Source organism: Pongo pygmaeus, chromosome 7, assembly GCF_028885625.2.
Source record: "Pongo pygmaeus isolate AG05252 chromosome 7, NHGRI_mPonPyg2-v2.0_pri, whole genome shotgun sequence".
Taxonomy (NCBI): Eukaryota; Metazoa; Chordata; class Mammalia; order Primates; family Hominidae; genus Pongo; species Pongo pygmaeus.
In genome coordinates this window covers 148,444,895-148,460,186 of record NC_072380.2, presented here as the reverse complement: position 1 = coordinate 148,460,186, position 15,292 = coordinate 148,444,895, and the positions used below count along the sequence as shown (strand labels likewise).

Here is a 15,292-nt window from a genome sequence, read left to right as displayed (position 1 = left end):
CCTGGGTGACTGGGTTAGCCTAATGTTCTCACTTAAAACAAAACCACTACATTAAACACCAATATCTGTGAACACGCACTTATTACTTAAAAAGAGGGCATAATCTCCTTTGTTCATGTTTCTTCTTGCTGCTTCTGGTATCAAATGTGGGAAGGTAGGACTGCTCCTACGTGGAAGAAAGGGCCAGAAGAGCCAGAGCAAAGGTCAATGGAAAAGCAGCACAGAAGCCACCGAGTGTTGGGAGAGGAACAGAAGGCAGCATCCTGGAGGGCTCACAACTGTCAAGTCAGACAAAACCAGTACCTTGACATACCCAGTCCTGTGGCAAATAAGATCAGCATTAGCAAAAGAATATTTCCAGTGGTCAACACTTGATCAGAAAGAGGCTACAGAATGTGCTATAGCACTTTATTCACATTATTGTTTACTGAGCAATTACCATATGCAAGGTACTAGGGACACATGAGTCTTTATGGATTTGCATTACCCATAAGGAATAACCAATGACAAAGTGAATAAATAAGGTAAATTGGCTTGACCAATGATACTACTCCACCAGGACAGGGTGTTCTGAGCCAGCTTCTGGCTGAGAGGAAGGCCCCTTCACACTGCGTGCTCGGCAAGGGCTTCTCTGACCGTGTATGCTGAGGATGCAATGCTGAGAGGGAGGCGGCCAGACACCTGGAGACAAAGCCTCCAACGAGAAGGAGAGTAAATGTGAAGGATCTGGGAAAGAAATGAACTTGGGCTATTTAAGGAGCAGCAGGAAGGAGACCAGTAAGGCTGGAGTTAAGACAATGGAAAAGTGGAATAAGATAGAGTCAGAAAGGGGAGGAGAGTGCCAAGTGCTGGACTGTGTAAGTGCATATGAGGAAGTGTGGATTCTCTTCTAACTGGAAAGGAGCCACTGAAGGATTTTAAGTATGGAAAATATAAGATCACATTTAATTTGAAAAAGTCATTGTGACTAAAAATGGAAGAGTAGTGTGGATTAGACTGGGAAGGATGGCAGAGATGATTAAAGAAAAAATGACTTGAGGTTGATTTTAAAGGCAAAATAAAAATGACTTACTAAGGAACTGAATATGGCAAACAAGAATGCCATTAAAGATATTATCACATCATATGAAGGCCAATTTATGGCTATTCATTGGAGATTTTTCTCACAAGTCTTAAGTAGAAATTCATAGGCTCCAACAAGTATGTTTTTCTTTTGTATGTATTGTGACTGGTTTTGGACTTTAGACACTGAATTCTGTAGCCATATTTCCCTCATCTTTAGCCACAAGGCAACTCAAAGTATAATTTCAAGACCAATTCTGCCAACACTACGGAATGTTGTAATATGTACGTTTTTGTGTACTGACCTTACCCTTGGGTTTTTGTAATTTTCTACCCTAATTTGCTCATCAATTTATTTTTACCTTAGTTTTATTCTGTGGACTATATTAGTTTGGCATTAGTTACCACCTATCATTAGTTACCGCATGTGATTTCATGAAAAAAAGGAGTAGATAAATACAGTCGCTTAGCTATGAGGATAACTTCTAAGGAACAGCTCCTTAGGTGATTTCGTCATTGTACAAACATCATAGAGTGTACTTACATAAACCTAGGTGGCATAGCCTACTACACGCCTAGGCTATATGATACAGCCTACAGTTCCTTGGCTACAGACTTGTTCAGCATGTTACTGTACTGAATACTGTATGTGACAATAACACAATGATAGGTGTTTGTGTATCTACACATATCTAAACACAGAAAAGGTACAGTGGAGACACAATAAAAGATGGAGACATGACAATATAAAAGATGGAGAATGGTACACCTAGATAGGGCACTTACCATGAGTGGAACTTGGAAGACTGGAAGTTGTTCTGGGTGAGTGAGTGAGTGAGTGACAAGTGAATGTGAAGGCCTAGGATACTACTGTAGACTTTATAAACATTATAAACTTGGACTACACTAAATTTATTTTAAAAATATTTTCCTTTCTTCAATAAATTACCCTTAGCTTACTGTAATTTTTAAAAATTTGTCAACTTTTAACTTTTGTTTAACTTTTTGACTCTTTTCTAGCAACACTTGGCTTAAAACACAAACACTGTGAATCTGTATAAAAATATTTTCTTTATATCTTTATTCTATCAGTATTCTTCTGCTAACTTTTTAAAATTATTTTTTAAGCTGTTTTCGTACGCAATTAAGATAAAAACGCACATTAGCCTATAGCCTAGGACTACACAGGGTCAAGATCATCAAGATCATCGTCGTCACTAGGCAATGGGGACTTTTCGGTTCTATTATAATCTTATGGGACCACTGTTACATGTTCTGTCCGTCCTTGACCAAAAATGTCATTTTGCGGTGCATGACTATTTAAGTCTTTTCATCTTGTATTAGACCATAATGAAAACACAATGAAAGTGCTAGAATGAAAATTATCTGGGAGAACTACAGTAAGAGAATGGAAAAAAAAAAAAAAAAACTTATTACTTATTCTGGATCAAAACACAAGGGAAGGACCAAACAGAGAGGAGAGGTTTGGATGATGAAAGCAGACTGCCTGGATTCCACCTGGCTCTACCAACCACTAGCTGCATGACTTTGGGCAAAGAACTTACCTCCCTGGTCTCACTGTCCTCATTTGAAAAATGGTGGTTTACAAAACAGTGCCCACCTCATCGGACTATGATGAGGCATAACTTAGTTAATATCTGTAAAGTCCTTAGAAAAGTACTCAATCAATAGTAGCTGAAATATAAGTGTTTGTTAAAATGAGTTTCAATTCGGACTTGAAGGTAATAATGATTTTGAAAAGGCGAGACTGAAGAAACAAGTGAGCAAAGATATAGAAGAATACAAGCACCAACTTTATGAAACAAAGCTTCTACCCTAGGGTTGGTTAAATACACAGGAAATATGGCAAAATAATCAGTAAAGATTCAACTGTACAAAGGATTTGAGAAAACACGTACCGAGAAGGCTTTGAATTCCTGTCATACGAATATAAACATCGTACTGTAGAAACAAGGTGTTTAAAGGATTTGGGACCAAGGAAGACCATAATCATATGGAGGAAGGAAAGCAGATTGTGTGTTCAGTGCCCTGCTGTTGCCTAGCATATGAGCTGCTTATGATTTCAAGTACGCAGGTGGTAACCGTAAGTACGCAAATAAAGGCATTTAATTCTGGCACTGAACCAACCATTACTCCACCACAAACTGAAACCAGGGTCTAAAATTTGAACTTAAAAATAATGCTATCACAGAATATTAACCATCAAGACATTAAAACAGCTTTAAATGACAAGCAATGCATATGCTGTAATCACGAGGGATGGGTTTTCATCTGTGCAGATGGAGGTATCTGTCCAGGTACTGTATTCAAAATAAACAAAAAAACTATTTCTGTCTTCCTCCTCTGTTCATAACATTTTCAACAACTTAATTTAGAAATCGACAACTGAATTATAAATTATATTCAGTAAAAATGGCAGATCTAGTGTAAGGAACACAGTATCCCCTAAACAACAGCAGTGGGTGGGCTCAATTCTCCACTCTCTATTCTGGAGGGGATATTCATTCTGTGCTGGTATTCTGCGAAAAGGTATAAGAGTAATTTAATCTTAAGTGAAATATCACCGGGTTAATTTTATTACATACACACATATATAAAGATATGTATATATATAAAATAAATCTTGTAACATGCACTTTTCTGTGTACTACTCTTATTTGTATAAAGTTATATACAGCATCCACAGGAAACTAATATACCAGGTAAATAATTTCTTATGATGAATACTACATATAGTGTTCATCACAAGATATATATATGTATCACTAAAGTATATATATATACAGAGATATCTTTTTATCTATATTTCACTAAGAAGATTGGAATGCTGACATATAAATGTCATGTGTGGGAGACTTATGTTTCTCTTTTTAGTTTATTTTTATTTTTGCAGAGATGGGGTCTGGTTATGTTGCCCAGGCTGGTCTCAAACTCCTGTCCTCAAGCAATCCTCTTGCCTTGGCCTCCCAAAGCACTGGGATTACAGGCATGAGCCACTGGGCCTGACCTGTTTGTCTTTTTACTTATCTATATGTATTTTCTGTTCACTTTTTGCGTGAGATTTGAGGACAGATGTTTGAGTCTCTATTATTTCAAAGGGGTAGGAGATAATTTCTTGATTGGGAGGTTTGCTGTCTGCAATGGCATCAATAATGCACCTGGCCACTTGTGAATGAACATGTACTATTTACCTGCATTTACAAATAAACAAACAAACATAAACTGGTAATGTAGGGATAAGTTTGGAGACTTTCAGAAGACTTTTTAAAATATATTTTGTTGGCCGGGTGTGGTGGCTCACACCTGTAATCCCAGCACTCTGGGAGGCCAAGGCAGGCAGATCACAAGGTCAGGAGTTAGAGAGCAGCCTGGCCAACACGGAGAAACCCCGTCTCTACTAAAAATACAAAAAAAAAAAAAAAAAAAAAATTAACCAGGTGTGGTGGCAGGCGCCTGTAATCCCAGCTACTCGGGAGGCTGAGGCAGGAGAACTATTTGAACCCGGGAGGCGGAGGTTGCAGTGAGCCAAGATCGTGCTACTGCACTCCAGCCCGGGTGACAGGGCAACACTCCATCTCAAAAAATAAATAAATAAACAAAATAAAATACAATATATTTTGTTGTATTTGGCTTGTAAATGTACAAGCTCCTATCACAACAAAGATAAAACTAACTAGACTAGCAGGCCACTCAAAATTATGCTGTCCTAATCCTAGGAACCTTATCTAGAAAAAGAAATTTCTAGATAAGGTTACCTTATCTAGTTACATTACCCTATCTAGAAAAAGATATTTTACAGATGTGATTTAGATCTTGAGATGGAAAGATTACTCTGGATTATCCTGGTGTGCCCTAAATATAATCACTTGTCTCCTTGTAAAAGGGAGGCAGAAGATTATAGATATAAGAGGAGAAGGCAGTGTGAGGATGGAGAGGTTAAAGTGACGTGCCTACAAATCAACGAATGTTGTAGTCATCAGAAACTGGAAGAGACAAGGAAAGGAATCTCCCCTAGAACCTCTAGGGAGAGAACGACCTTGCCAACACCTTGACTTTGGCCTAGTGAGAGTGATTTTGGCATCTGGCCTCCATAACGATCAGAGAATACATTTCTATCATTTTCAGCCAAAAAAAATCTGTGCTACTTTGTCACAGCAGCCACATGAAAATAATGAAGCAGGTAAGTAAGTTCCTAAGATTTCAAGTAAATTTAATGGTAGAAAAAATAGAAATGAAAGAGATTTACCATTTACTGAGTCCCTACATAAATTATCTCATAAAATCATCAATAGCAACCCTACTACTATTAGCTCTTTTTATTAATAGAGAAAATCCATAGGTATCATACCCATATCTATGTTTCTTGCATAACTGCTCTGACATTGCTCTAATCAGCAATGCATAATTGAGGAAGTGACTTTTTATTCTCCCAAATAAACTTAGAGATATACAAGAATGCTATTTTAAATTATTTCATGCAAAATTCTATCTAAAATAAAAATTTATCCATAGTCATTAGTTTAATTGAAAAATTTGCATTACTTCTTTCCACTGACTTCAGATTGAAAAATTAAAAATAATTCTCAAATAAATTTGAGATAGTCATATCAGATTTATGATTTCTTCAAAACATTTTTCCCATTAACATTAATCACCAATCCAAGGAGAGAAATAAAAAAATACGTGTGCCTAGACCAGCTCAGGAATTTACAGATGCCACAGAGCTTTTACAGTGAATAAAATGACAACAAGTATGTGGACACTGACTTGGTGTCTGATACTGTGCTTAGGATTGGTGATGTCGCAATGAACTAGGCTGATGGTTTACTCAATGGCAAAACGCAAGTGACTGCTAGCCCAATCTTCATATCAATGCGATTACTTACATAAAAAACAAGTCTCATTTAAAAAAATTTAAAAAGTAGTATTACAGTGAATAATAATATTCACCTAGAATCATCAGCTAATAAGTGTCACAGGTTATATTTAAGCCCAGGAATATCTCACTCCAAAATAAACCCCTTAATATGATGACATCACATTGTTTGACCATAGGCTTAAAAAAGTTATGATTATGATTTTTAAAGTGATAGGGTTTCACTACGTTGCCCACGTTGGAGTGCAGCAGCTATTCACAGGCACTATCATAGCATACCATGGCCTCGAACTCCTGGCCTCAGATTCCCGAGTAGCTGGGACTACAGGCATGTGCCACCACGCCCACATGAATACAAGTTTTGTTCAGATAGAACTGGTTTTGGCTACTAATAAAGGAAATATTAAAACTGCTGCCACGGTACGTTAACCTAAAAAAAAAATTACACCTACCTTGTTATTGCTGGGGCTGGTACACCTCTTGTACGCAAGGTGGGTTTCCCTCGAACCACTGGAACATCTGCATTTTCTGAACCACCATTCAAATATGTTAACTCCTGGAGCTGTGCTTGCCTGATCTCATCATTATAATCCTACACAAAAGACAGAAGATAGCAAAATTCACTTCATATTAGAAATGCAAAAATATTCAGAACAAAAAGCAAGTAATTCTTAATAGAAAAAAGGATTAGGAAAATAGTTGAATTTACAAAACAAAATACAAATTTGCTAAAATAAAAATGTGGTAATAAATTTTTGTAAAAAAGGAAGAAAAAAACTACAGCATTTTTTCCTCAAGCTAAAATTTTCTATAATCAGCCACTAACCTTTCTCTGGGCATACTTCGCAAGTGAGACATTTATAATAAAATTAAAATGCCATAAAACTGATATATGGGCGTTGTTATTTACAACTCAATTCGACTAGCAAGTATTGATTATCTATAATGAACCAAGTAACAGAGAAGCAAAGAGGAATTAAGCCATAGCCCAGCACCCAAGGACTTCACTCTAGCAAAGAGGAAGGATATATATATATACACAACAGCATAGCCTTCATGTAGTTAAGAACCACAGGGACACAGGCTTTTTGTACATTTCCAGCAGAAAATCATACAAGTTGTGAAATTCAACATTTTCAGAATTGAACACATAATCTTATTCCTGAAAATTTGCTCTTTCATCTTAAATTAATATCAAAATATTCAAATAAGAAACTTAGGAGTCATCCTTGATTTCTCCTGCTTCCTTAGTACCCTGAACTCCATTCAACAATCATCAACTAAGACATGGATAAATTTAAGTGTAATCTATTTTACAAAAAAGGGAAAGTTCAGGTCTAAAGGATCAAAAAGGAAATAGTAAGTTCGTTACAAGAAGTCTTGCCTCAGGATGAGAACTAAAGGGGTAATATCCAGAATCTACAAAGAACTTAAACAAATTTACAAGAAAAAAGCAAACAACCCCATCAAAAAACGGGCAAAGGATATGAACAGACACTTCTCAAAAGAAGACATTTATGCAGCCAACAGATATATGAAAAAATGCTCATCATACTGGCCATTAGAGAAATGCAATCAAAACCACAATGAGAAACCATCTCATGCCAGTTAGAATGGCGATCATTAAAAAGTCAGGAAACAACAGATGCTGGAGAGGATGTGGAAAAACAGGAATGCTTTTACATTGTTGGTGGGAGTTTAAATTAGTTCAACTACATGGAAGACAGTGTGGCGTTTCCTCAAGGATCTAGAACTAGAAATACCATCTGACCCGGCAATCCCATTACTGGGCATATACCCAGGGGATTATAAATCATTCTACGATAAAGACACATGCACACGTATGTTTATTTCAGCACTATTCACAATAGCAAAGACTTGGAACCAACCCAAATGTCCATCAGTGATAGACTGGATTAAGAAAATGTGGCACATATACACCATGGAATACTATGCAGCCATAAAAAAGGATGGGTTCATGTCCTTTGTAGGGACATGGATGAAGCTGGAAACCATCATTCTCAGCAAACTATCACAAGATCAGAAAACCAAATACTGCATGTTCTCACTCATAAGTGGGAGTTGGACAATGAGAACACATGGACACAGTGAGGGGAACATCACATACCGGGGCCTGTCAAGGGGTGGGGGGCTAGGGGAGGGATAACATTAGGAGAAATAATTAATGTAGGTGACGGGTTGATGGGTGCAGCAAACCACCAGGGCACGTGTATACCTATGTAACAAATGTGCACATACATGTGCACGTTCTGCACATGTAACCCAGAACTTAAAGTATAATAAAAAATAAATTTTAAAAAAGATCAATGAAAGAGAAGTGAGAGCTCAGATGTAAGCTACAGTCAACTGCTTTTTTAAGTAGTCTCTTCTACAGCTGGTACTGCAATAACTAGAAAGCCATATAAATATAAACAAATAAAAAATAAAGTGGGAGCCCCACATACTTCATGTTATACACACAAATTAGAACAAAATGAATCAAGAGACCTAACTGTAAATAACTAAAACTATACAACTCTTAGATCAGGGGGGTCCAATTTTTTGGCTTCACTGGTCCACACTGGAAGAATTGTCTTGGGCCACACATAAAATACACTAACACTAATGATACCTGGTGAACTACCAAAAAAAAAAAAAAAAAAAAACCTCAATGTTTCAACGTTTTAAGAGAGTTTACGGATTTGTGTTGGGCCGCATTCAAAGCCTTCCTGGGCCGCATGTGGCACATGGGTTGGACAAGCTTGTCTTAGATGAAAACATAAGGAGTGAATCTTCACAGAGTATACTGAAAAGGTGTGGCAAGAAACTGAGAAGGATAAGAAGATATTACATTATAAAAGCCACAGGAAGTCAGTGTTGTATTTACATTCTGTCAAAGCAGCAAGTCCTAATTCTATGGGATTCATTAACAGTAAATCCACTACTGTCAGAAATAGTAGTTTGGGTGAAAGGTGGAGATGGAATCCATTTCAGTGGAATAAATAATAAATAGCAGTAAGCCATAGAAAGTAAAGGCAGGCAGCTTCTTCCAGCTGTATGGCCACAATGAAAACGAGACAGAAAGGATCACAGTTTGCAGGCAGGAGCAGAGGATTTTAAGACAGAAGAAACATGAGCATATTCGAGTGTAAACAGAAGATTTAGAGGAGACAGATTCCTGAATTATTTATTATTTAGAATTAAAAACCTGAAAGAAATTCAGGATATTTATTTTAAAAAATACTACCTCTTTTCAAAAGCAGAATGCAAAAAATGACTTGAAACTTGTAGTAGAAGGCATTCTGGAATTTAAAAAAATATGAACACTAATCAAAAAGAAAGTTAAAATCATAATCAGCTAACACTTGCAAAGCAGGAAGAAGAGAAGGCAAATAATGACCAATACAAGTAACTGTGATTGACAAGAAAAATTAAGAATGGAGTCAATATTTTATTGTAAATATAAATTATTTCCCTGACTTATTTCAGGTATTGTGACCTCAGGGGAAGCATCTGATTCTTTCCATCATTATTTCAACCTCTCTAAAATAAGCCTATTAGTATGTTCCCGGTCATTTTACTGAAAACGTGTGAAGATTAATACATAATTTGTAAAACACATTCTAAATAAGTGATTTGTAAAGCTCTAAATATAATGTGCTATATAAATGGTAAATATTTGATCTGCTGACAAGTGTTAGGAGGTGTAATACTAAATTGTATGAAGTTAAAAACAGATTCATGCAAAAAGAACACAGTCAAGGCCCTATTCAAAAACAAATTAAAAAATTAAAAAGTATTGTTCTAAGTAAGGTTAGGTGATTATAACAGTGTCACAAAAACTAACGTCCATTTAAGATATCCTCTCTGAAAAACTACATTTAACAATAGTGTAGTAGGGAAAGAAATATGGAATTTGAGTCAATCACATCTGAGGCTAAGCCTAAATTTAACCAACTGAACTTAACAGCTATGTGATTGTAGACAATTTTTTTAAATTCTAGGTGACTGTTTCTCCTGGTGTCAAATGGACACTGTTGATATAACCATTATAGTTAGTATTTTCTTGGTCTTTGAAAAATGCTTTTAAATTAGTAGACAATGCAAATCATTCATAGTAGCTTACAGACTTATTTTTGTAATTTTGCATTTTAAATTATCATTTTAACTCCCCGTCTGAAAAGTGAAACTATTACAACATTAACACCATCATGAATTGTAAAGAGCAGAAAAGCCATTAAAATTTTGAGTAAATATGTGTAAGCAGGACTTGACTATCCAGTGAGCTTAGAATCTATTCAAACGTATGTTAGTCTGAAGAATGGAGAAAAAGTTTTTAAATGAAATCATTAAAAGTAACTCATAAAAATTCAGTGGGCTCTCTGTTAGGAATTTACTCTTCAGATATATTTGCCAAAATATGCCAATAGTTATGTCCAAGGTTAATCCTAGGACCACTGTTTGTATTGTGATCTATAAGAAGTAACCTCAATGTTCATTATTTGAGGGCCAATTAAATAAACTTTGGAACATGCATATAATAAAATATTATGCAGACATTAAAAAGAATGAAATAAAACTGCATATACTCATAGGAACAAGGTCCAAAATCACGTAAGTTAAAAACAAAAGGTACTAATAGGACATGCGACTTCTGGTACAGCTAAGGGAGGAGCTCAGCAAAGCCTACCCCATAAAAAGCAAAATAAAAACTGACGAAATGGTTCAAAGTAACCATTTTAGGAGTCTGAAAACTGACTAATGGTACACAATAAACTGAAAATATATTTATTCATTAAAAAGTGCTGCATTTCAGGTAAGAAATATGAGAGTCTGGCCTGCTTGCCTAAGGATGCACCTAGTATTCCCATCTTGGGTGGCGTCAAGAAACTGACCATCAGGCTAGCCAGAAATTGGACAGATATTCAGGAAATGAGACGGTCTTGAAAAGCTCGCCACACACCTCTGGCCGGATGGAAGGCTATATGCATGGACAGCAAGAAGAGAGTGAGACAAAGCTCTCCATACAACCTTTCCTGAAGGTGAGTGCACATATATGCAGCGGAGACAGGAGGAATCCCAGAGCAACAGAAAAGCCAGGGTGGACATGACGAGAGTCTTCTTGGATCCACTCCCCTATGTACACACACAGCTCCATCATCGGAGGATGGAAACCTCACTAACACAGCTGTCTGAACATGAGCTCCCCTTGGCTGTCCACTAAGCAGTGCTGACACAGACAACATCCCTAGCAGGCCAGGTTTAAAAATAAAAGCAAGAAAAAAACACATTAACAGAGATATTATTAGCTGTAACTATGAGGAAGACAGGCTGCAAATTTATTCCAACTAAATTATTAAAGAAATAGAAGACAAACAAATAAAAAATAAAAAATAAAAAAAACACCTCAGCAACAAAAACCCCTCCGGGAAGACAATAAATCAGATTACAGGTTTGCTATGTTATCACAAATACAGACTTCTCAACAAAAAATTAAGAAACATGCAAAGAAACAGGAAAACGTGACCTATACTCAGGGGGATAAAAGCAGTACAAAGAAACTGTCTTGGAGAGGGCCCAGATGTTAGAATTGCAACAAAAGAAAATTTAAAAAGCGTATTGCCGACAATGAAAAATTCACTAGAGGAGTTCAATAACAGCTATGAGCTGGCAGAAGAATTAGTTAACTTGAAGACTAGTCCATTAAAATTATTCAGTCTGAGGTACATGGAGAAAAAAGGATGAAAAATCCTGAATGTAAGAAATCCATGAGACACCAGCATGTGTATCAACATACACGTAAATGGAATTAGGGGGTGTGGTGGGGGGTAGAAAGGCAGAAAAAGTTTAAATAGCTGAAAACTTTCCACATTTAATGAAAAACATAAACCTATAGATGCACAAAGCTTAGCCAACAATAGGATAAACATGTATATCACACCCAAATCGCTGACAACCAGAGGCAGAAAAAATCTTGACAGCAGCAAGAGAAAAACAACAGATTATACACAGGAGAACAGCAAAATGATTAATGACTCTTCTCATCAAAAATAACAGAGGTCAGAAGGTAGCAGAGTAGCATATTCAAAGTGCTGGAGAAACAGAAAACAAAAACTATCAATCAATAATTATATAACCTATTTTTTAGGATGTAGGTAAAATAAAGACATTCCCAGAAAAACAAAAGACTTTTTGCTAGCAGACCTAGGTTACAGGAAAGCCTAAAGAAAAACCTTCAGGCTGAAAAGAAATAATAACATATGGCAATTATGTTATTATTTCTTCCACAGGAAGAAATGAAGGGCACCCAAAATAGTTAATATAAAAGACTCCAGAAAAATACTGTGCGACAAACAATACCCCTCATAATTACAGATGTAAAAATCCTTAACAAACTATTAGTACACCATATCTAGCAACACATAAAGAAGACTACATGCCATGACCAAGTGGGAATTATCCTCAGAATGCAAATGTGGCTTCACATCTGAAATCAACTAATGTAATACACTATTATTCACAAAATAAAGGAGAATAAAACCACACAATCTCAGGAGGAAAAAGATTTTCAAAATTCAATACCCATGTTTATACATTTATTCATGATAAAAACTCTCACCAATTAGAAATATAAGAGAACTTCTTCAACATGACAAAGGGTAGCAATAAAAAAAACCTATAGCCAATGGTGAAAGACTGAATGCTTTCCCCCCTAATTTTAGAAACAACACTGCATTGATGGTTCTAGTCAGTGTAATAAGGAACGGAATGGAGTAAAATGGAACAGAATAGAATAACAACATTACATTAAAAAAAATTAAAGGCATCCATATTGGAAAGGAACTAGTTAAGTTGTCTTTATTCACAGATGACATGCTCCTGTATTCCACTAATTAGGATTCCGCTTCATCATTGTAATGATTCTATTAAAAAACACCACACTGGAACTAATAAACACGTTTGGCAAGATCACAAGATACAAAATCAACATACAAAACTCAATTGTATTTCTATACACTAGTAACCATCTGAAAATGAAATTTTAAAAACTGCACTCACAATAGTATCAAAAAGTATACAATATTTACAAATCAATTTTGCAAAAGGAAAGGAAAAGGCTGACACCCTGAACACTATAAAACACTGTTGAGAAAAATTTTAAAATATCTTTTTTAAAAGTGAAGAAACATTTCATGGATTAGAAAACTCAAAATTGTTAAGATGAAAATTATCCCCAAACTGATATAGATTCAATATAATATCTATCAAATCCTAGTCAGCTTTTTTTAATAGAAATTAAGAAGCTGATCCTAAAACATATATGAAAATGCTAAGCCAGAAAAGCCAAAAAATGTTTGAAAAAGAACAAAGTTGGACAATTTACACAACCTAGACTTCCAGATTTACTTAAGGCTAAAGTAATTAAGAGCATGCTACTGGCATTAACAGTAGGCATACAAATCAATGAAAAAGAATTTGAGAATGCAGAAATAAACCTTTACATTTATGTTTAGTCAATTTTCAAGAATGGTACTAAGGTACTGAATGAGGAAATGATTGTCTTTTCAACATATGGTGCTAGGACAACTGATATCCATCTAGAAAAAAATAAATTTAGAGACTGACCTCAAATACACAAATTAACTCAAAATGTATTTTAAGTGAAAGAATACCGAAAAATTTTTAAAAGAAAACAGTAGAAAATCTTGGTGACCTTCATTAGGCAGAGACTCTTTTGGCCAGCCCAGATTCTGTGTGAGGTAAATTAGAGTCTACCTCTGGGGAAGGACTGTAAGGGTCGTGGGAGAAATGGTGCTACTGCAGCCATCTTTGGAAAAGAGAATCTGTCTCACCTGGCTAGATCTGCACTGCCTGGTCCACACTGCATGATCACCAAAACGTACTCCTCTCCTTAGCTGTGGTCTTGCCATAGTTTCAATTTTGTAGTCATTTATATGAAAAACTGAGTCATATCTGACTTTGCCATTAAATTCCATGAGGGATCATGTATTTTATTAGTTCACATCTGCCTACCACATAGTAAGCCCTTAGAAATTTTGTTTTTAAACTAAAAGAAGAAACAGATTGTCATATTTGCTCATAGGAACTAAAAAAAATACTAGCCATTTCAGTTCCCAGGTTATTACATACTTAATGCAATTCTATGTCCTGGCTTTTTAAAGGCAAAAGTGATTTAAATATCCTTTCCCTATAAATATAATAATTGTTTTCCTCACAGATAATATAATCATAGTACATGTGTTGTAGTATGTAAGTCAATCCACCAAACTAGCCTGGGATGACCAAAGACAGTCTTATCCAGAGAACTACTTGGCAGATGTGTCAGCTTCTCTAAAATAAATTGTCTGCAGAGCCAAAGTGTTGATGCTTTACGATTCTTTTTATCAAGAGCATGCAAATGACATAAAAAGTCCTTTTATCAAGAGCGTACAAATCACACAAAAGACTTAAATCAACTTTCGTAACAGAGGTAGAGATGTATTCTCTTTAAATTGTCACATCCTTAGCAATGTCAAGGTGTCTGAAAGGGTTAAAACAGTCAATTTTTAACAAAACATCCAAAATACTTGGCAGAAGCTAGCTAAATAGCCCATCCCCTCTGTGCTCATTATGGTTATGTCTGTTATATTTATCATGTTGTACTGAAATCATCTGTTGATGTTTCTCTTTTCCTCTAAATTACATATTATATTATACTAAATGAGGGCAGGGACTGCTTTTATTCAAGTCTGCATGCCAACACCAAGCACAGTGCATGGCACACAGAGGCACTAATGGTTTTGTGTTGGAGAACAGAAAAATTGTACAGTGTCACATAAAATCGTAGGAAAAGCGTTTCAAAACCTGAACTAGTGATTGTGCTATGCAAGCTTTTTAGCCACGTAGCCTTGGCCATATTATTGAATCTTCCTGAAATTCTAACACCTCATATATACAGAAGGAATAATGCCCAGTAATTCACAGGGACACTGTAAGGTCTACTTGAGGTGATGTCCATACAGCTTTTCAGCAGAAAAGGAGCTATGCAAATAACAGTTACAGACAAGAATTATCAAGGATTAAAGCAAAGACTTTAAAGTACAAGTTAACTATCAAGAAAAATTGTACTAACAGGGATGAGGAACTTTTTGATTTCTTCCAAAGCATGTCCCATCCTGGCATAAGCTTCTGCAGGTGGGGCAAACACTTCAATGAGAACGTGGAGATCATCATTGAGATGGAAGTACTTCGCTTCTCCACTTTTCCTCAACTCTTCTTCCTGGAAAAAAGAAAAAAGAAATCACATTTAAAAAAGTGTCATTATAAGAAATG

The 15,292-nt window shown here is 35.9% G+C and overlaps 1 protein-coding gene across 7 annotated transcripts in view; it reads right to left on the bottom strand.

Moving 5' to 3' along the window:
• Positions 1-15,292, bottom strand: part of KHDRBS3 (KH RNA binding domain containing, signal transduction associated 3) — a 201,221-nt gene that overhangs the window by 94,069 nt on the left and 91,860 nt on the right. For all 7 annotated transcript variants that reach the window (XR_010127303.1, XR_010127301.1, XR_010127302.1 and 4 more), the window contains exons 4-5: positions 15,093-15,239; positions 6,412-6,551 (exon numbers count right to left, since the gene is read on the bottom strand). Coding sequence is in view for 4 of the 7 variants with exons in the window: in XM_054497909.2 (XP_054353884.1) it covers positions 6,412-6,551; positions 15,093-15,239 (287 nt within the window). In the remaining 3 variants the exon portion in view is untranslated. The remainder of the gene's footprint in view (positions 1-6,411; positions 6,552-15,092; positions 15,240-15,292) is intronic.